The sequence below is a fragment of the Capra hircus genome, chromosome 2, assembly GCF_001704415.2.
Source record: "Capra hircus breed San Clemente chromosome 2, ASM170441v1, whole genome shotgun sequence".
NCBI classification, from domain to species: domain Eukaryota; kingdom Metazoa; phylum Chordata; class Mammalia; order Artiodactyla; family Bovidae; genus Capra; species Capra hircus.
This window is the reverse complement of record NC_030809.1, coordinates 63,553,299-63,573,532: the sequence shown is the minus strand read 5'-3', so window position 1 is coordinate 63,573,532 and position 20,234 is coordinate 63,553,299. Positions and strand designations below refer to the sequence as shown.

General features: G+C 53.1%; 1 protein-coding gene across 3 annotated transcripts in view; it reads left to right on the top strand.

Moving 5' to 3' along the window:
* Positions 1–20,234, top strand: part of GLI2 (GLI family zinc finger 2) — a 259,097-nt gene that overhangs the window by 64,550 nt on the left and 174,313 nt on the right. For all 3 annotated transcript variants that reach the window (XM_018061648.1, XM_018061649.1, XM_018061651.1), the window contains exon 2: positions 4,075–4,255. In XM_018061648.1, the coding sequence (XP_017917137.1) occupies positions 4,105–4,255 (151 nt within the window). In that variant the 5' untranslated portion in view covers positions 4,075–4,104. The remainder of the gene's footprint in view (positions 1–4,074; positions 4,256–20,234) is intronic.

Genomic DNA, 20,234 nt, shown 5'->3' with positions numbered 1-20,234 from the left:
ACAGCAATGTGAGGCACGAAACTGATTGTCTACAAAGAGATATGGAATAAAGAGTTAGGGATGCATGTACAACTACCAACTCCTTCCCTCCATCAGCCTCAGTGGACCGTACTCCCTGCAGGGCCGTGTTGGCAGGCAGCCCTGGACAGAGCCTCAGCTTTTGCCTGTCCCTTGGCTGGTTGTCCCCGTTCACCAATCTTGCTACCTTAGATACAGCCCTAGGACAGGGGCCATGTTGAAGCCTCATGGTCTTCTGGCATAGGGCTCCTCACACTCAACAGGTCCCTTAATGCTTCTAGGGAATTCTGGGGCAAATCTCTTTGTACCGCAAGGTCCTCACTTGAGGAACAGTTTACCATGATGCTCCGGAATGCAGCTTTGTGCCAGGCAGCCTAGGTTAAAGGCCTGGTGCAGCCGCTTTAAGCTGTGTGTCTTTGAGCTAGTTACTCAGCCTCTCTGAACATTGGTTTCTTCCTACATAAATTGTTGCAAGGATTAAATGAACTCACTCTTGCAAAGAGCTTGGCACCTGGTAAATGCTTGTTCAAGGTGTGTTGTTCCAGCTATTATTTTGTCTTTACATCTAAATTCAAGATGTGTTTAAGCTCACCTGAGCTTCTTGGGATGAAAAACCAGATTGTTCACAAAATCACTTGTATTTCCAAGAGCTGTGATTTCCTGCATCTGAGATGCACTTTCTTTGCCAGACATTCTTGAGAGGGAGTCCCTGGTGGCTCAGTTGATAAACAATTTGCCTGCAATGCAGGAGATCTGAATTTGATCCCTAGGTCGGAAAGATCCCCTGGAGAAGGGCATGGCAACCCACTCCTGTATTCTTGCCTGGAGAATTCCATGGACAGAGGAGCCTGGCAGACTACAGTCCATGGAGTCATAAAGAGCTGGACGTGACTGAGTGACTAACACTTTCATTCCTGAGTGGTTGCTCTGTGCCAGCCTGAGTGGGGAGCAGCTCTGGACCTGGTGGTGATGATGAACACAGTACGAGGGTAAAGGGGGTGCTTCAGGGATCTGGAAACAGAGGTGACCATGATAGTGAAGGAATTGGGGGGCTTCCCAGAGGAGGTGACATTTGAGTGGCATCTTGAAGGAAGAATAGCAGTCTCTTACAGAAAGGGTGATGTGTTTCTGGTGGGCATGCCAGGGTCAAGGTAAAGAGCAGGGTGGGATGAGGATGCTGCAGGTAGACCCAGGAAGACTATACCTGAAGGCCAGGGGCCTCAGCAAGGCTTTGGCCAGGAGAGGGATGTGATCAGATTTGGTTTGGAGAAGGTGCCTGTTTTTAGGATAGAAGGTGCCCTAGAGGGGTACCCAATGTGGGACGGAGCTGCTTGTGACCCAGAAGGGAAGGACGTGGGGCAGAGAGGCCCCACTGGTGAGGTGCTTTGGGGTGAAATGATGTCCACTGCAGCTGATCAGATGTGGGAGGAGGATGTGGGAGGACGGTGGCCCGAAGTCCCGGCCAGAAGGCTGGGAGGGGTGGTTCCTGGGGCCAGGCTAAGAGGGCAGAAAAGGTGGAGCAGGCACGGCCCAGGGGGTGTTGTTGGTGCTGCTCAGACAGCCAGCATCTTAGAGCACAGATTATACAAATAGGCTTAAAGGATCAGCCAGTGATCATGAAATCTCAAGGCCAGAGGAAACCCTGTAACTCACCAGAACCCTCAGGGAGAGCTGTCTGGCTCTCATCTATCCAGGGTTTTCTGGATGTTTTCAAGACTGAAACCAGACAGGCTGGCCTGTGAGATAAATTCAGGCAGTTCAGAGCTGGGGCTGTCTGCCTAGCAGGTCAGCCGAGCTGCGACCGCCTCCTTGCCTCACGTCCAGCATTCTTTTGCACTCCCACTTTCTACTTAGAAAAACATGAGACTGTCGTGCAGACTTTTAAAAAGTGACATTCTAGGGCCTGTGGATGTAAGATTTGAGGCGCCCAGGGAGGGAGCTGACCACTGCCTTTGGGTTTCTGCCACCTGCAACCTACAAGCCCTGCCCAGAACCTTCTCTTCCCACCTGGGTGGAGACCCACTGCCTTCTTTCTGAAACAGTGGCCATGGGCCTCCTTGGCTGTCTCAAGTGGCTGCCCATTTTTCCTTCCTGACTCAGTGCCTGCGCCACCATCTCTCCCTGAGCGTACCTGGGCCCTGGTCATTACCGTGCAGCTCCGGGGCCTCATGGGATCTCTGATGGCGCTGACTGCTGTCAGCTGTTTCTTTCTTGGTTGGATTCCAGGCCTCAACACACCCCTAGAGATTTTACTTTCTCTTCCTTTGCCCTCGTCCACTCCTGCTCCACTCTCCTTGGCTGGTTTGTCTTTTCCCTCCTGGTAATGTTGGAATGCCCTGCATCCCGTCCTGGAACTTTCTCTGCCCTCTCTCTTGGACATCTTGCTCTGGGCCTGCCATATTACCACCTGTAGCCTCCATCTCTCCCTGGGCTCTGCCTTGTTTCTAACAGTCTCTGCTCTTTTTTTTTTTTTTTTTAATTGAAGTACAGTTGATTCACAGTGTTGCGTTAGTTTCGGGTGTACAGTGAGGTGGCTCAGTTTTACTTATACATACGCTCTTTTCATTTTCTTTTCTGTTACGGTTTATCACAGGATATTGAGTATAGTTCCTTGTGCTATATACAGCAGGACTTTCTTTCAGGCTTTGCATGTCTTAATAGGCATCTCAGACTTAACATGGCCCAAATGGAGCACCTGCCCTGAACCTACTTCTCACCCCGTGCTACATCTAGCAAGTGGCTCCATTGTGCAGTCACCCCAGTGCTCAGCCAAAAACAGGAGCCATCTTTGACCTACCCCTGTTCTTTTAAGAAAACTGGCTTTCGAATATCTGCTCTGTAATAATTGATGCAAACACTGAATTAGCAGTATCTGTGTGTGGGGAAGCATCGCTTAGTAAAACGCCTACTTGTGGCCCACTAGCCTGATGGAGATGGCACGTTCCCTGAGCCCTGTGTTTCCTGGGTTCCTCTCTTAACCCATGACAACAACTCTTTCTCTCACACCCACGTGAGGACTGTGGGCTCTGTCTTCAGAGCCACTGTCCCTTTAATCCAAACCACCATGTATCTGCCTGGGTCATTGTAGTCAGACCCCTTCCTCCCAGATCTGCTCTCTACACCTGTAGGGTGACTCCTTTATACCATTGAGTCCCGTCACATCCCCCTTCTGCTCGAAATACTCCAAGGGCCTGCACTCAGCTTCTTGCTGCCCCTTGGACAAGCCAGCCTCCTCCCACCCAGGCAGGCAGCTCCTGCCCCTGCCCTGTGACTGCCACAGTCTCCCTCAGACCCTCAAGTGGCATCCCGTCCCTTCCTTAGTGAGGCGGGATGGTGGCCTTCCTGCCCTTGCCATGCTGCTCTAGCCTGCCCCTCTGCTTCCCTTCACACGCAACCTCTCACTAAGGGGAATGAAATACACATTTCTCCGTCCCCTACCTTCATTATCATGTCTCCCAAGTAGGGTGCCAACTCTGTGCGTTGTGTTCTCAACACCAGGCATGACACTTGATGCATAGTAGGGCCTTGATATTGACTAAATGCATGAGAGTGACTAAATGATGGAAACTGTTGAATGAATGAATGAGCAAGTGGATGAAAGAGTGAATGGACATAGACGTGAGTAAGTGAAAGGTGGACCTGGGGAGCAGCCAAGGAATGGGGGAATGAGGGCTTTTCTTTGAGGACCTTCCTGTTGTGGTCCTTGCATTGATTTTTCTTGTCCCGTGAGTCTGAGATGAGGGGCATTGCCTTCTGACTTCCTTTCTCAAGGTAGTTCTTGCTACTTGCCATGTGCGGGACTAGGAACTTGTTGCTTAGATTTGAAAAATCTTCGGTAACAATGAAAATGCTTGGCTGCTGTCTGTGAGGTCGTTTGAAAGACCAGATGAATCTCAGAATGAAGAAGCCTCAAAATTAATTAAACCCTCCTTGGCAATGATCAGAGGAGGAAGCTGTTTGCTTTCGGAGCGCAGGGCGGCGGCCGGGAACCTGGGTTGGTGCTTCCTAGCTGGGTCTGAGGGACACATTGGTGATTGCCTTTGTCTCCCACTCCAGGGCTGCCACCCAGGACTATGTGCGGCTAGGATGGAGGCATCCGCCTCAGCCACGGCCACGGACAAGAAAGAAGTCAAAGGTGGGATCCTGGAGGGCCTCACTTTCCCTGACTCCGGCAGGAAAGCCTCGGCCCTTGCGGTGGCCACAGCGGCAGCGGCAGCCGCGGTAGCTGCCCAAGGAGGTACTTGCTGTTCAACGCACTTGGCAGGGGAGGGGGGTGTTTTTCATGAGTCCATTTGAGATTCAATGAGACGGGTGGTCGATGTCACTGGGCAGACATCCTGGGTTCATGGGGGGAGCCAGAGGGTGCTCCAGGTTCTGGGGACCCCAGGCACTGGGATGGAGGCCTATAGGTGGATCTTGGAGGTCCAGTCCCCCCACATTGGGAAGTGGGGTTTGGACATCTCGGGCTCCATCGGGAAAATGGGAGTGTGAAGGGATGGGAGATGTGGGGCTGAGGGGCCGCCTGGGTGTGTGTTCCCTTGGCACACATGTGCCAGAGAGCGGCTTCTTGCCTCCGGCCTGCCAAGGACTATTTTGGAAAGTAATTGTCTCCTGATCCCTTCTGGCTGTAATTAGAGGGTCAGGTACGGAATTTAGCATCCTTAGGTGAATTTCTGGCCAACTTAATTATAACAGAAGGACTCCCCGAGCCACAGCCTCTCATTTTACTGCCCCAAAGAGAAATACACTCTGGTTTCCACTGGCCCGTGCCAGCATCCCGTTGGGAAAGTTTGGCGGGAAGGCGAGACCTCCCCTTGTGTCTGCGCAGTCCATCTGGAGGCCACAACACTATTTCTGTCTCTGGGGAATGGAGAGACTTAGATTTCTTTTCTTCCCCTTTTTATTCAAGCGCATTTAGTCATGCCCTGTTGCTTTTGCCACTCAAGCGCAGCTCAGAGGCACAGTGGGGGTGGGGGGGATTTTGCCCTCTCTGGAGTAGGGCGTGAGTGCTAGCCGCACCACCCACACGTTGATGTACACAGATCCCAGGGGGCTTTGTTCAAGTGCAGACCCCTAGTCAGTGAGTCGGAGTGAGGCTGGGTTCCTGTAATTCTAACCCATGCTCAGATGATGCTGGGACTGCTGGGCTGTGCTGGGCCGTACTGGGTGCGGCTTAGAGCTGGAGCTGGAAAGAGAGAGTGGGTAGGATTCACTATTTCCAAGAGTGAACTGGTCGTTGTTACCACCTTGTTTTTATTTTCCCCGTAATTCTGAGTTGGAGGTCAACTGTCAGGATGTGTGGCCCCAGTCAGTGGAAGGAGGTCCCAGGCCAACCTTCCTGCTCCAGGAGGTGGGTACTTGGCCTCCTGCCCTGTGTGATGTCCCTTGACTCCAGTCCCCTCTAGGAACCGGGCTCTCCAGGCCCTTCCCCTGTGAGGAGGGGCCGGCGGGGTGGAGGAAGGCGCCAAAGGCCAGGGTGGAGCCCGCGCGCGCGTGTCGTCAGGGAGCCAGGGCGTGAGTGGAAGGAGGGGAGGCGTGGCCGAGGGCGGGGGCCCTGCGGGGGCCCAGCGCTGGCTTGTCCTGGGCCTGGCTGGGTCTGCATTTGTTGTGTTCCTTCCCCTGGCCTGCGGTGACGTCTCAGGCTGTCCCTCTGCCTGATGCAGAGATGTGTGGGCCCCTGAGGCCTGTGTCACCTTGGTGCGTCTCTGGCCCACCCTCCAGGCCCTCAGCTGTCCCCACCTTGGCCTGTGTCTGCCTCTCTGAATCCATGAGTGGATTGTGAACTGCCATGCGGCACACTTCACTGTCATGTCCCAGTAGCTGAGAACAGACCGAGGTGGTAATTAGGGAGTAATTACGGAATAACTGGGAAAGCCCTTGAACATCAGACCTGGTTGTCACCGATGGGGCAATAACCACAGATGCTTGAGGGGGTCTTGGTCTCTTGGGGGCGGGGGCGGGCAGTGGGCCTAGAGCTTGGGGTTCAGTGGCTCCCCAGAGGCGCCTGACCTCGCTCTGCCCCATGCCCTCACCCAGGATGTGGTCCTGCCCACCCTGCAGGCCTCCATCCATCCCCTCATTGCTGGACCCCAGGGGAGTGCTTGGATGATGAGGTTCCTGCGCTGGGTGGACGTGCCTCTCCATCCAGTGCCCAGGGCAGGTGGCTCATTGTCACTGGAGCAAGTCAGGTGTGTCTCCTGCTCCCTGAGCCACTCTCTGAACACCCCATTTGTGAAGAGCCACGTCCTGGGTCCCGGTGTGACAGGCCATTCGCTTCTCTGGGCCTCGTTTTCCTAAACTGTGTTGTGAGAATATTTGGCAAATGTTATTCCAAGTCTGTATAATCTCGTGACATCAGACCTTCCTTAAATCTTACCCACGGTGACAGAGATGCTGTGAGCAAGAATCCTCTTTCACTCAGGAAACCGAAGTCCTAGAAGGTTCCAAAGAACCTCTGCTGTGGGCCCACAGGGGCTTAGGCCTGTGGACAGGTGAGATGGATGCACAGAAAGGGGCGCCAGGCAGCACAAGGGGTTTGTGCTGGTCCGCCACACGGAGGCCCTCTCAGGATGGGAATGTTTGTGTTCTGCTCTGAAGCTCTGTGCCTGAGGGTGTCCTGGGGCCCTGGGTGGTGTCAGGGAAGGTGGCACTGGTGAGGAGCTGGCCCAAGAGAGGGGGCTCAGTATCTGGCTTTGGGGCTGGTGTGAACATAGGTGGGCAGGGCAGAGGGTCTGCATGAAGACCTGGGAGAGGGGCAATGCTGGGCTGGGACAGGGGGTGTGGGAGAGCTGAGAGCTGCCTGTCGAGGGGTGTGTTCCTGAGTTGTTTTCTGGAAAAGATAGGGTAACCATCCTGGGATGCCTGCTTGCTGAGGCAGGGGTGGGACTGAGCTGATTCCCTGTGGTTGAGCAAGTGACTGCTGACTCAGACACCAGGCTCTTCTGACACTGTTTGTCCCTGAGATTGTCCCTGTGATCCATACTGTGCTTTCTTTGCAGCTTTCTCGGAAGAGAAACACAAGCTCAGTGTTGCGTGGCCTGTTATGCATCTGTCCAGAGTAGGGGGAGTCCTGTCTGAGGATGTTGGGGGCACTGTGGTGAGGAATGCAGAAGGGTCAGACCCTGAGAACTGGCAGGGCTGTGATCACCCACTCCCTAGTTGCCCTTTGGCCTCAGGAGCTTCAGTCCCACCCCTGGAATTGTAGGACTTTGACTCTAAGAGCAATCATACCTTTGGGCAGAAGGATTTCATTTCCATGTTATTTGTAACTGTAAACACTTGGAGACACCCTAAGTGTTCAGTGGTAGGGGACTGATTAATCAAACTGTAGAGTGTCTATTGAGTGGAACGTTATGTAGAGCCTGAAAATGTTGGTTAGGATTATCACGATGGGAGATGTGTGTATGTTTTGGGGCTTCCCAGGCGGTCTTAGTGGTAAAGAACCCTCCTGCCGATGCAAGAGACGTAAGAGAGGTGGGTTCAATCCCTAGGTCAGGATGGTCCCCTGGAGAAGGCCATGGTGACCTCCTCCAGTATTCTTGCCTGGGAAATCCCATGGACAGAGAATCCTGGCAGGCTACAATCCACTGGGTGTCAGAGTCGGACATGACCGAAGCGGCTCAGCACACACGCATGCTTATGTTTTAATGCAAAGTGTGAAAAAGCAGGGTACAAGTTATTCTCACCTCTGTCACAAGTTTATAGTACATAGAGGTTCCCTTAGAAGTAGTTGACCCAGGGCAGTGTACATTGCATATGGGAAACTTATCTCTTTGGTTCTTAAGGACCTTCAGGTTTCTAGAACCCTCTGTTAGAATGTCAGTAAGGGGATTCCCCTGGTGGTCCAGTGGTTAGGACTCATCCCCTGGTGGTCCAGAGTTAGGACTCAGTGCTGTCACTGTCAGGGCCCTGGGCTCAGTCCCTGGTGGGGGAACTGAGATCCTACATGCCTTGGCCAAAAATAGTCAGCAAGTCTGAGAGGCAGAGCCAAGTGTGCAAGCTCTCCTTCCAGCTCTGCCATCTGTGGCAGACTTTCAGTCCAGTTCAGTCGCTCAGTCATATCTGACTCTCTGTGACCCCGTGAACCGCAACATGCCAGGCCTCCCTGTCCATCACTAACTCCTGGAACTCTCTTGCTTTTTCTGTGGCCTTAGGTTGGTCATTTAACCTTGCGGGGGTGGAAGTATTTACACCATGGAAATTGGCAAACACTATACATCAGGGCTGCCTCCAGCCCCTGTCCTCTCCCAGCACTTTACTGATAGTATCTGGAGACCGACTCAGCTTCCTTGGCCCCATTAGGAACGAGGAGGAGAGTAAAGGTCCAGAGTGAGGAGATCAGGGATGAGGGCAGTAGCAGTCCCCAGTGGCAATGCTTGGAAAGGACACACAGGACGTCTAGGATGTTAGGGGTGTGGTGTTGGCACGTCTAGTTCATGGGAAGTCAGAGTGTCTCCTTTTGTAGGTGGGACCGAAATGAGGTGGAGAAGGGACTGGCCCAGGCCTTCTGCTGCTTCCCTAGAGAATGGGGTCTGAGGCTCAGGGCCCTTGCCTCTCCCATACTGAGCATCTCCTTCTTGGATTTGCTTTGAGATCCTGACTTAGATTGTTTGTGGGTGATTTGGGCCTCAAAGCTCAGCCTGCTGACACTGTGTGTATGTGTCCAGCCTCTGCACCAGCTCTGTACAGTTCTTAACTGTCCCCTCCGTTGTGGGTTCAGTGGCCTAAGAGCGCCTGCTTCCTTCCAGCTCTTGGAGGTCTGGGCTGTGACTTATTTGCAGAGGGACCTTAAACGTTACCTGGCTCGAGCAGCCTCTGTTGCTTGACCACCCTTTGGAGTTGTGAAGCCAGCTATGCTCAGGACTGGGTATTTCCACTGAGAGGTTCCACCTCCTTGTGTGACAGGAACACCTCTGCATCCAGGGCTGTGCAAGGACAAGCAGCCCTGTGGTCAGACCAGACGGCAGAAGCCGCGGCTGGTGGGCACTTTCCCAGCCTCTTGAGCTGCTGTGCTAACACTTGGGAGGCCATCAAGCTTTAAAAACATATTTTTGCTCAGAGCTATTTTTCCCTTTAATTTTTTCACATGGCGTAATTTTAAAGGCAATTCGATTCAGATGTTTCTCATTTTTTTACACTGAAACTTCCCCGATGCTGTCGTATTTTCCTCTCAACAGTGGATTTTCTTTCCAAAAATATTTCTGAACCTCTGTGTTTGCTTCAGCTGAGCACCAGGGACCCAGCCACCCCCACACCTCTGGGCTGGGAGGATGAGAAGGCTGGAGCCATAAACCTCAGCAGCATCTTGATCCAGGGAGCTTTCCTTGTCTCCAGAGTCAACACAGGCCATAGAAATTCTATGATGCGTCTGTGGTAGCCAACACCTCACTTTTACACGGAGCACCCACCATGTCCTAGGCCAGGGTGCTCCCAGGGTGGTCCTTCCATCAGAGTCAGCAGCATCAGCATCCCTGGGACTTGGGCCTCACCCCAGACCTCCTGAAGCAGAGCCTGTGAGCTATGACTCTGATCACTCTTAGATGTTAGACTCTCTATGCCTGGCAGCAGGAGGCAGGACGGCTCTTTGTACATGTAGAGTGAGAATCATATGTAGAGGTGCCGTGCAGAAATTACAGGAGACATACAGTGTGCTCACACCTGCCTGGCACAGGCCCCTTGTGAGTAGTAGCTATCTGTCTCCTTGTATACAGTGCAGAGTCATAGTTGAAGCAGCCCAGCCTCTGGAGCCAGTCTGTTTGCTTAAGGCTCAACTGTGCGGATCTTGGGCAGGTCTGTGCCTCAGTTTCCACATCCATAAAATGGGCACCAGAATGGCACCTGCTTCATAGCATTGTGAGAATTACCCTGTTAGCACACGTATGGTACCAGGCACACAGTTAACTCCAAGTCAAGTCGTTGCCTTATAAACTATAACCAATTTCCTTTCCTAGGTCTGCAGGCTCTGCCTGACTTAGAAGGTCTCTTTCTGAGGTAACCCTTGCTAGTGGACCCCCTTGAACAGGTGGTAGGAATCCCAGATTTCTGGTGTCTTCCTGTTTGAGAAGGTGGAGGGAGCCCTGGGTTGGAAATTGTACCTGAGTTCTTATCCTGCTGTGCTTGCTACCACAGTGTGTCATGGATAGGTGACCTTAGTGGGTCCCTGGCCTCCTTAATTCAGCCTTGTATGCTGGAGGGTGGGATCAGACCGAATGATGCCAAAGCTGGCCAAGCCTTAGAGTCTTGGGTGACTGTAATAAAGGCAGACTGTCAGGATGCTAAAACAGAATCTCCTGGGCCAGGGCCTGGGTGTGCATATGTTAACAGATTTCCCAGGTCACTGTCCAAGGCATGGATGAGCCCCCCGAAGTAGAGAATTGGTGGCAGCTGGGCAGTTTTGGGTGGGGGGGAGCCTGGCGTTGCTGTTAGGACGGCACTCCCTGTTGCCTGAGCTCCCACTGGCCACCCCTTCCTCTTGGTCACAGGCCATTGGCTTCTCGGAAAGTTTCTTCAGGGTAGATTTTTGTTCAAAGGGGAGGCATTCATGCCTGTTTCAGAATGCTGCGAAAATGCCAGAGTATGGAAATAAGATGTTCTTACTGTGAGGATCAGGACTGGGAAATCCCAAGTCATATGGTACCCACCCTGCCCTGTCATCCTTAAGTGTCTCCATCCCTGGTGTGTCTGTTTCTTTTTTTAAAAAAATAATAATTAAAAAAATGTTAAAATTATTTCGTTTTGTCCGCTCTGGGCCTTCATTGCTGCGTGTGGGCTTTCTCTGGTTGTGGCGAGCGGGGTCTGCTCTTTGTGGTATGCAGGTCTCATTCGGTAGCTTCTCTTGCCACGGAACACAGGCTCTAAGGTGCTCAGGCTTCAGTAGTTCTGGCACAGGGGCTTAGTTGCCCCGAGGCATGTGGAATCTTATTCCCAGATCGAGCCTGTATCCCCTGCATTGGCAGGCGGATTCTCAACCACTGGACCACCAGGGACGCCCTGGTGTGTCTATTTCTGAGTCTCTCCCACTCCCCCTGCTCAAGCCCCAAGGCCCTGTGACAGCACCCCCAGCAAGGCAGACATCCAGGACTGAGTCTGGTACTGTCACGCCAAGTGTGTGCCCGGCGGGCTGGGGTGGCCAGCTGCCTTTGCCAATCCAGAGGTCCCCTAGGATGAGGGTCCGTTGGGCCTGGCCTCCTCCTGGGCCCTGGCGCCCCTCCTGAGACTCCCTGGACAGCGGGGAACTTGCTGCTGTGGGCCAGTCCTGCTTGGCCTCCTGAGCTGCCCAGCAGGGCCACACACTTGCTTTGAGCCCAAGGATGCACTCACGTGTGACTAAGTGGGCAATTACTCTTATTTAAGTGATTTTCAGGATGGCTGTTGGTGCTGCTTCTGAGCTTGTTTTAACGGCCCAGCCACATGGAACAGCCGGTTCCCATAAGACTTTTCCCGAAAGCAGAGCTCAGTTCTCTGTGACAGCTCCGCACGCCCAGGAAGTGGAGTGCAGCACAGTTCCCTGGGCGTTTTCAGGATGGGCTCTGAATGACTGCTTTCTTTCTTTTTTTTAAATTGAAGTATAGTTGGTTTACAATATTGTTTCAGGTGTATAGCAAAGTGATTCAGTTATACATATATAGACATTTTTTTTTCAGATTCCTTCCCATTATGGTTTAGCACAGGCTGTTAAATATAGTACCCTGTGCTATACAGTAAGTCCTTTTGATTATCTATTTTATATATAGTAGTGTGTATATGTTAATCCCCAACTCCTACTAATTTATCCCTCCCTGCCCTGAATGACTCTTGATGATGCCCAGACATGGTCTCAGGTGCCTGGGTGTCCTGGAGGATCAGAGAGGGTGGGCTGGAGCCTCCTTCCAGCTCTCCATGGAGCACGGAGAGTGGGGGAAAGGACCTGACTTCCTCCCAGCTCCCCACTTGTTAGCTCTCTGTTCCGAGGCAAGTCAGTTAACTTCTCTGAAGTCTGGGAAATGGAGATAATACTGGTCACTCCTTCTGGCCACGATGGACTGAAATGGGACACCCTTTGACCATGGCTGGCAGAGTGCCTGTGTGGAAATGAAGTAACTGGTGGGGATGTGGGTCTGAGCCAGCTTTCTTCTTGCGTATGGTGGCCTCATGTTTGATGCTGAGACCTCATGCTTTAAATGTCTCTCAAAGCATCTGCCACCCCAGATCAGAGGGGATGCCCGCCTGCCCCCAGTACAGCAGGCTTCTTCCCCTCCTGCCCACAGTGTTCAAGGCCAGCCTGGGGTCTGCACTCTGGCCACTGCCCTTGGCTCACGTTTGCATTTCGGCTCTGTGTTTCTGTGCCTTTGAGCTGCCCTGGCAGCAGGAAGGTGTTCCAGGTGCTGCTCTCAGTCTTGTTAGTCTGCGGGACATGGGACCCGCTTGGCAGACATAGCGTCACTTCTCGTGACTCTTTTACGTGTTAAACTGTTGCAGAGTTTGGAGAAAGCTTCGAAGTCATTTCCGACGATAGAACTGGAAGAAGCTCTAGCAATCATCTAGTTCAAATCCATTCATTTTACAGATGTGAAGACTGAGGCCCATATACTTGAAGTCCAGTCACCCAGGGACACCGTGGTGACTGGAAACCCATATTCGAGGCTCTGCCTATATTGGGGCATTAGCTGCCCCCAGCCCTGTCCCCTTCCTGGCCCCAACCTCAGCTTCCCAAAAGGATGCTGTTTATGTTAGAAACATTTTTCTGACGTTTGGTTCTGTCAGAACTAATTGTAGCATTTCTAAAGCTTGGTGAAAATATAGCCTCATTACTTTGATGTCAACGCATAGTTTACTATTAGTATATTCTGGGGTTTATCATTTTAGTCATGTTTAACACGACTGCACCAGGCATGCACTATTAAATCTGGCTTACTTTACATTCCTGTCCAGAATTATTTATTTGTAACAATTTCCTCTCTATCAAAAGACACAGCTAATGCTGTGTTTTAATGTGTTATTTACACACAAAATAACCTATTTACAACTCAGTATGCGCTGGAGGGAGGATGAATGGGCCCCGGTTTCCTGCGTTCTGTTATATTGGAGTTTAACAATCTGGTTTGCTAATAGAACCATTTATCATTGGTGTGGGGAGGATAATTTATTTTATGTTTGTGGCCAGGTCTCACGGCCTCTGGTCTCGGGAACATTTGGAAGATAATGAAGTCAGGCCTGGCATGGGGGATCCCTGGCCTTCCGGAGATTGCCCCGGGGGCCTTGGGGTTCCCTGAGCTCACATGGGCATTACAGAGATGGTTCCGAAACGCCAACCAGAAATGTATTGGCAGAGATACTGCCTCTGCCTTCTAGGGGTTCCCTGGGATGGTCCTGCCCAGGGAGCCTCCTCGGAGGAAGCTTGAGAGAGGGCCCATAGGGATGCGCGAGGTTTTTCCAAGTGGGAAGAGGAAAGAGGGTGGACATTATGGGGGGAGCAGAAACAGAGTAGCCCGTCAGGAGGGCAAGGGCTTGGGGGCAGTCAGCAGCTGGCGCATATGCCTCTAGTTTGGGGTTGTGGCCTGAGAGGGGCTCCCCTGGGCATCCGGGAGCCAGCCGCAGAGGCTGAAGTCAGGTCCTTGCCATGTTGGAATGGGAGGGCCAGCTGGGAAGCTCACCTGCAGTGGGAGGCAGTCTTGGGCAGAGCAGCTGGAGGCAAGGGGTCCAGCAGCCAGGCGTGGCGGGATGGGCAGTGGTGTCTGGGGACCTGTAGGACCCAGGAAGGGGGAGACCTTTTGACTGCCCTGCAGTTAGGCCCAGGGGTGACTGGGGTACCCAGGTAGATGTGTGGCCACTGGACCATGAGGACTGAGGTTCCTGTGGCTTTATAGGTGTCTCCTCCTTTTTGGCACACTGATGGGTGAAGGGGGAAAGCAGTGCATCTGAATGCTAGCACCAGATTGGGCAGGTGCGGAGGAGGAGAGGAGTCATCCAAGACTAATAATGCTTGTCCCCAAGAGCTTGACCTGTGGAGAAACCAGATGCCCCAACTCACGGTGCTGATATGGCCATTGCCTGGGGCCTGAGTGACCAGGAAAACTGTAGGGAGGGAGTGGGGCCCGAAAGGCCTTGAAGGCTGAGTTGGGGCCTGGGAAGGCCATCATCTGCAGCTGTGTGCTGGCTCTCAATCGGGGTCCTGCGGGGAGCAGCCGCACATTCAGATCAGGTGGCTGGGGAGATGTTACCAAGGAGGTGTTTGCAGAGTGTGGCAGGCCTTATGGCAACTGCATGGATGGTGCATGGAGCACGCAGCTCTGGGACGGTCACTGTGGTCTGGGACCCGGGGCTCAGGCTTGGGAAGATGAGGTTTGAATCCTTGCTCTGCTACTTGGCAGTTGAGTATCCTTTGCTGATCTGAACGCTGGTGTCCTCATCTTAAAATCAGACAAAATACTTATCTTTTGAAGACCGCGATGCAGGTAAGTAGTGCAGAGTGCTTCGACATCACCTGGCATGTAGCAGACATTCTGTATGGACTAGTTTCTGCTAATTTGTATTATTGTGGCTACTATGAGGTTTATTCTAGAACTGTTTTCCCAGAGTAGCATGTATGCTTCCAGTAGATATCTGAGCGTGAAGAAATGAAGGCATGAATGCACAGGTATCTGAACATGGAGGAGCAGGTTGTCCATGATGTACAAGGGGGATGATGTTCTAGCCGGAGGAAAAGCACATATAATACAAAAGTCCTGGTGTCTGAGACGGGCTGGGGTGGCTGGCTCTGGCTGTCCCATGGGAGAGCAGATCACTTCACTCCCCAGCCCCAGCACAAGCCCCTCTCTTGGGACTGGGAAGCTCTATAATGCTGTGTCCAGAGGCTCCTGCTCCACCTGTGTCCACCAGCTGCTGCACAGCCATACGAGGAGGCTGGAGGCCCAGCCTAACCTGGCTCTGAGTGTGCAAGGCTCGTTTGGAGTCCCTTCCAGGTTTAGGCGGGCTTCCCTGGTGGCGCTCATTTGAGTTCAGTCGCTCAGCCATGTCCGACTCTTTGCGACCCCGTGGACTGCAGCAGGCCAGGCTTCCCTGTCCATCACCAACTCCTGGAGTTTACTCAAACTCATGTACATTGAGTCGGTGATGCCATCCAACCATCTCATCCTCTGTTGTCCGCTTCTCCTCCCACCTTCAATCTTTCCCAGCATCAGGGTCTTTTCAGATGAGTCAGTTTGTTGCATCAGGTGTCCAAAGTATTGGAGTTTCAGCTTCAACATCAGTCCTTCCAATGAATATTCAGGACTGATTTCCTTTAGGATAAAGTGGTTGGATTTCCTTAAGGGACTCTCAAGAGTCTTCTTTTGAACCACAGTTCAAAAGCATCAATTCTTCGGCGCTCAGCTTTCTTTATAGCCCAACTCTCACATCGATACATGACTACTGGAAAAACCATAGCCTTGACTAGACTTTGCTGGCAAAATAATGTCTCTGTTTTTTAATATGCTGTCTAGGTTGGTCATAACTTTTCTTCCAAGAAGTAAGCGTCCTTTAATTTCATGGCTGCAGTCACCATCTACAGTGATTTTGGAGCCCAGAAAAATAAAGTCTGTCACTATTTCCACTGTTTCCCCATCTATTTGCCATGAAGTGATGGATCAGATGCCATGATCTAGTTTTCTGAATGTTGAGCTTTAAGCCAACTTTTTCACTTTTTCACTTTCATCAAGAGGCCCAGGTGGCACTAGTAGTAAAGAAACCCGCCTGCCAATGCAGGAGACGTGGGAGATGCAGGCTCCATCCCTGGGTCAGGAAGATCTCCTGGAGGAGGGCATGGCAACCCACTCCAGTATCCTTGCCTGGAAAATCCCATGAACAGAGGAGCCTGACTGGCTGTAGTCCATACGGTTGCACAGGGTCAGACACAACTGAGGTGGCCTAGCACACACGCTAGGTTTAGGCAGCCCCTTCTCTGGGGGCAAGCAGGGAGGGAGGGGGCTGGAGGGGCTCCGTCTTGAGAAAACTTCCCTTGGCCTTTTCCCTGTGTGCAGGCTGGCGCTGCTCCCAGTGGGTGTGGACTGCCAGCTTGTGTGCGGGGGAGTTGGGCTGCCTGAAGTCCCGACACCGGACAGGGTGAAGCACTTCGCCACATCCGACTTTTCATCCCCTTTGAGCAGCCGCATTCGAGAGGAGGGCTCGGGCTTGGTGTGGTGCTGGTGATAGACAGCAGGCTTGAACTCTGTGCTGTTCTCCATCCCTGCCATTCTGGACATGAAGCCAGAGCAGGGTGATGCTGGGCAGGGCAGGACAGCACTCACCGCTCCCAAGCCAGAAACTTACATTTACCCTTAGCCATCACCTTGCCTCTGGGTTCCTGCAGAGGCCCACATTGTCCTTCATCCTTCTTTGTGACCTAGGTTCCCTGGTGCCAGGACCCTCCCCATGGACAGCTGTAGGCACCTGAGTACCAGGGGCTGGGGCAGCTGAGCCCGGGGAGAAGAGGGTCAGAAAGGGAAGCAGAGGTTGCCAGACGCATGAGTTGTGAGGCTGGATGCGACAGAGAAACTTTGTCCCATTTCTGGTCCAGAGTCTGCCCACTGATCACATTTCTCCAGGCTGCATTGGTGCCAAGGAAAGCAACAGGTGCCTTCAGTCGGGTACGGGAGTGTGAAGTGGTGGTGACAGGACTCACCTGTGTAGGGGGTGAGGCTCTGCATGGGGCCAGCAGGGGGCTACTGTCACTATTCTCATGGGAGGGTGACCTCACCTGCCTCAGGGGCCCTGTGGCAACTCCTGGCTGTGCCATTAGTGGCCAGAGTAGTGTGGTACTTTCCAGCTGACCTCTGCCCTCAGGGGCGCCCTCATGCCAGGCCCCCAGCTCTGCCAGCTCAGGGCTGACTATGGGATGGAAAAAGGAGGGAGGGAGGACCTAGCAATTCCGCTCTTAGGTATCTACCCAGGAGAATTGAAAGCATGTGTTTCTACAAAACCTTGTAGATGCATATTTATAGCAACAATATTCATAATAGCCCCTCAGAATGAAAATAACCCAAATGCCTATTAGCTGTGCTCAGTTGCATCTGACTCTTTGCAGCCCCATGGACTGTAATCTGCCAGGCTCCTATGTCCATGGAATTTTCTGGGCAAGAATACTGTAGTGGGTTACCATTCCTTACTCCAGGGGATCTTCCCGACCCCTGGATCGAACCTGCATCTCTTGCGTCTCCTGCATTGGGAGGTGGGTTCTTTTACCACTGGCGCCACCTAGGAGTCCGTTAGCCAGTGAATGGATAAAATGTTGTCTATCCACATAATGGAGTATTATTTGGTAAAACAAAGGAATGAAATACTGATACATACTTCAGCACCTTGAAGTTGAATGTATTCATACCATAGCAAGGTATGAACCTTGCTAACATTATGCTCAATGAAAGAAGCCAGACACAGAAGGCCAGAGTTCCCCTTACATTAACTGTTTCAAATGAGCAAATCCATAGGGATGGAAAATAGATGAAAGGTGGCCAGGGGCAGAGGGGAGAAGGAAATGGGGGTGGCTGCTGATGCATATGGAGTTCCTTTTTGGGGTGATGAGATGTTCTGGAATTAGATAGAGGTGATGACTGTTCAATATGGTGACTGTACTAAAAACCGCTGAATTGTATGCCATAAAAGGGTGAATTTTATGGTATGTGAATTATATCTCGGTTTTAAGAGAGAAGGAAGGGAGCGAGGGAGGAGGTAAAGAAGGAGGTAAGAGAGGGTGAGGGAGGTGCCTGGGGGTGTCTAGGAGTGGCTTTGTCGTAGCCCTAAAACCCGGGCATGAGGCATGAGTTCCGGGCCTGCGTGAGCACCACTGCCCCCCAGGGAGGACTCTGCTGCCTCTGGCCAATGAGCAGCCTCCCTCATCAAGTCTATAGGCTCCAGAACCTCTAAAAACCACTGGAGTAGAAGGACGGTGTTTAATGACAAAGTAAATAATTACATTAAGGGTGTGAGAGTGGAGGGGAGCCGAGTAAATCACGTTAGAAGGAGCACCAGCCTGCAGTTCACTTCTGGTCCTTTATCACCACATTACGTCCTCCCTTGGATGCCGAATAATTGATCGTGGCAGGGCTATGGGCTCTGCAGCAGCAGGGGTGGGGGCCCGGCGGGGCTGGGAGAGACTGCCTGCCAGCAGGCCAGGGTGACCCAGCTGCCCCTCCTCCTGCTCCAGGTGGGTGAGGCGCGGAGGCCCGGGAGAGAGGGGTCCCTGTTCTGCTGGAAATCAGATGCTTGTCTGGGAAGGGCCAGCTTCTTCTGAGCTTCCGAATGGCAGGGCCGTGGGGCCATCTGGTCCACTGAGGCCCAGAGAGGAGAGCAGTCTGCCCGAGGCCACACAGTGAGCACAGCTGGACCCCAGTAAGGAGCTAACCTGGGTCCCCCAGGCCAGGATGCTGCCCTTGCCTCAGGGCCGGGCTTGAAGGAGGGGTGGGCGTTAGATGCTTAATGTGCGGGGTCCCAGGCGTTCTTCAGAGCAGCATCCACGGAGGGCAAGTGCTGGCTGGATTGCAGTTGCTGGGAAGTGGTGGAGGTGGCAGTGCAGCTTGGTGCAGGTTGCGGGGTCTGGCGCACCCTCCTGCCTCCCCTGGCCTGGCCTGGTGTTCCCAGAGTGGCCCCTTCCCTTCACTGTTTTCCCTCCACTCCGTGGTCTCAGCCGGTCCTCAGGGAGTCCCAGTGGATGGCTCAGGAGCCCTACTTCCCCCCTCCCCAGTCCCCTGCCTGTCCTTCAGGCCAGCTCTTAGCCAGGGACCATGGATGGGCAGGCAGCTGAACTTAATTCTGAACCCCAAGAGGGTCATGCATGATGCTGGAAGATCCAGGAAGATGGTGGTATCTTGGCCTGAAAGGATGGCTCTTCTCTGATGGAAACTGAGTCAGGATGCTTAGTGGCAAGTGACAGAAGCCCACCTAGCCCTTCAAACCCAGGAAGCCAGAACTGCTGCTGATAGAAGCCCACTCAGCCCTTCAAACCCAGGAAGCCAGAACTGCTGCACCTGGGGCCCCAGTGATATCACTGAGACACTGCCCCTGTCTCTCTCTGGCTCCTGATGGGCTGGGCGCACGGGTGCGTGGTGCAGTCAGACCTCTGGCTCTGCAGAAGCAGCAAGTTTCCTCCTCTCAGGGCTGCTCCTGGGGTGACTGGGCCTGTCACCAGCCCTTCATTGTCCTTTGGAGCCTCCCATGAAGGAACACAAAGTGCACCCGATTGTCACCAGGTGAGAGTCTTAGAGAAGAAATGCCAGAAAGTTCTCGGTGGAGTGGGGTGGCATCACCAAGGCGGCTCCTCCAGGAAGGTGGGGCGGGGGCGCTGAGAAGGGGACAAGAGTGGTGGCCTACGGCAGGAATGAGATGGCTTACTTAGAGGACGTGGACAAGAGGGCTTGCTTTGCCTGGGGGATTCACACAAAGGGGTGGAAGGAGAGATGCAGTTGTCAAGAGAGCTTTGTAAGGTGTGGGGAGGCTTGGACGTGCCACAGAGGAATTCGGACTTTGGGTAGTAGTGAGCCATTGAAAGTCCTTGAGCAGGAGAGGGCTGTTTCAAATAAACCCCCGTTTTTGCTGAATTGACTGTGACTTGAAGCTCCTACAAAGGAGATACTGGTGATTCTGGCTGTATTTCTCTGCTTTTCAGATCACTCTTCCTTCCCCCCAACCCCGCCTCTTTCCTGTCTTTCCACACATGTTTATTGAGGGTCTAGTGTGTCCCAGGCGATGTTGTGGTCACTGGGTCACAGCAGGGGACACTCTGGCAAGGTTTGCTTTTCCTGGAGTGGACGGTCCAGTTGGGTGAGAAAGGCACATCCTCCCATGAATGGCCACACCGCCGAGAACAGGAAATGGGGACCCTAGTAGGGGGAGGCAGAGTTTCCCAGGATGGTTAAGGCCACTGTGCTGCTGAGTCAGAGTGGAAATCGCTTCCTCTGCCAGGAGAGGAGAAGGGGCAGAGGAGCAGGCTCTGGCTGTGCCCGTGCTGGGGGGCAGTGGCTGTCACACCCCATCCGACCATCCTTTTGCCAGGAGCAAGAGCTGAAGGGGAACCCCAGGGAGCCAGATGCCCTGTTTCCAAGCCACCAGAGGGCAAGGGTGGCTCCTCGAGTGCTGATCTTTCTCACGGGAACGGGCTTACCCTGCCTCTGGGGCCTGTGGTCGAGACTGGAGCCTTCCCCCTGGGAGCTCTGGCAAGGCCAGCCACAGTGCCAGCGTTGGGGACCACAGGCCCCACTCTGTGTTTC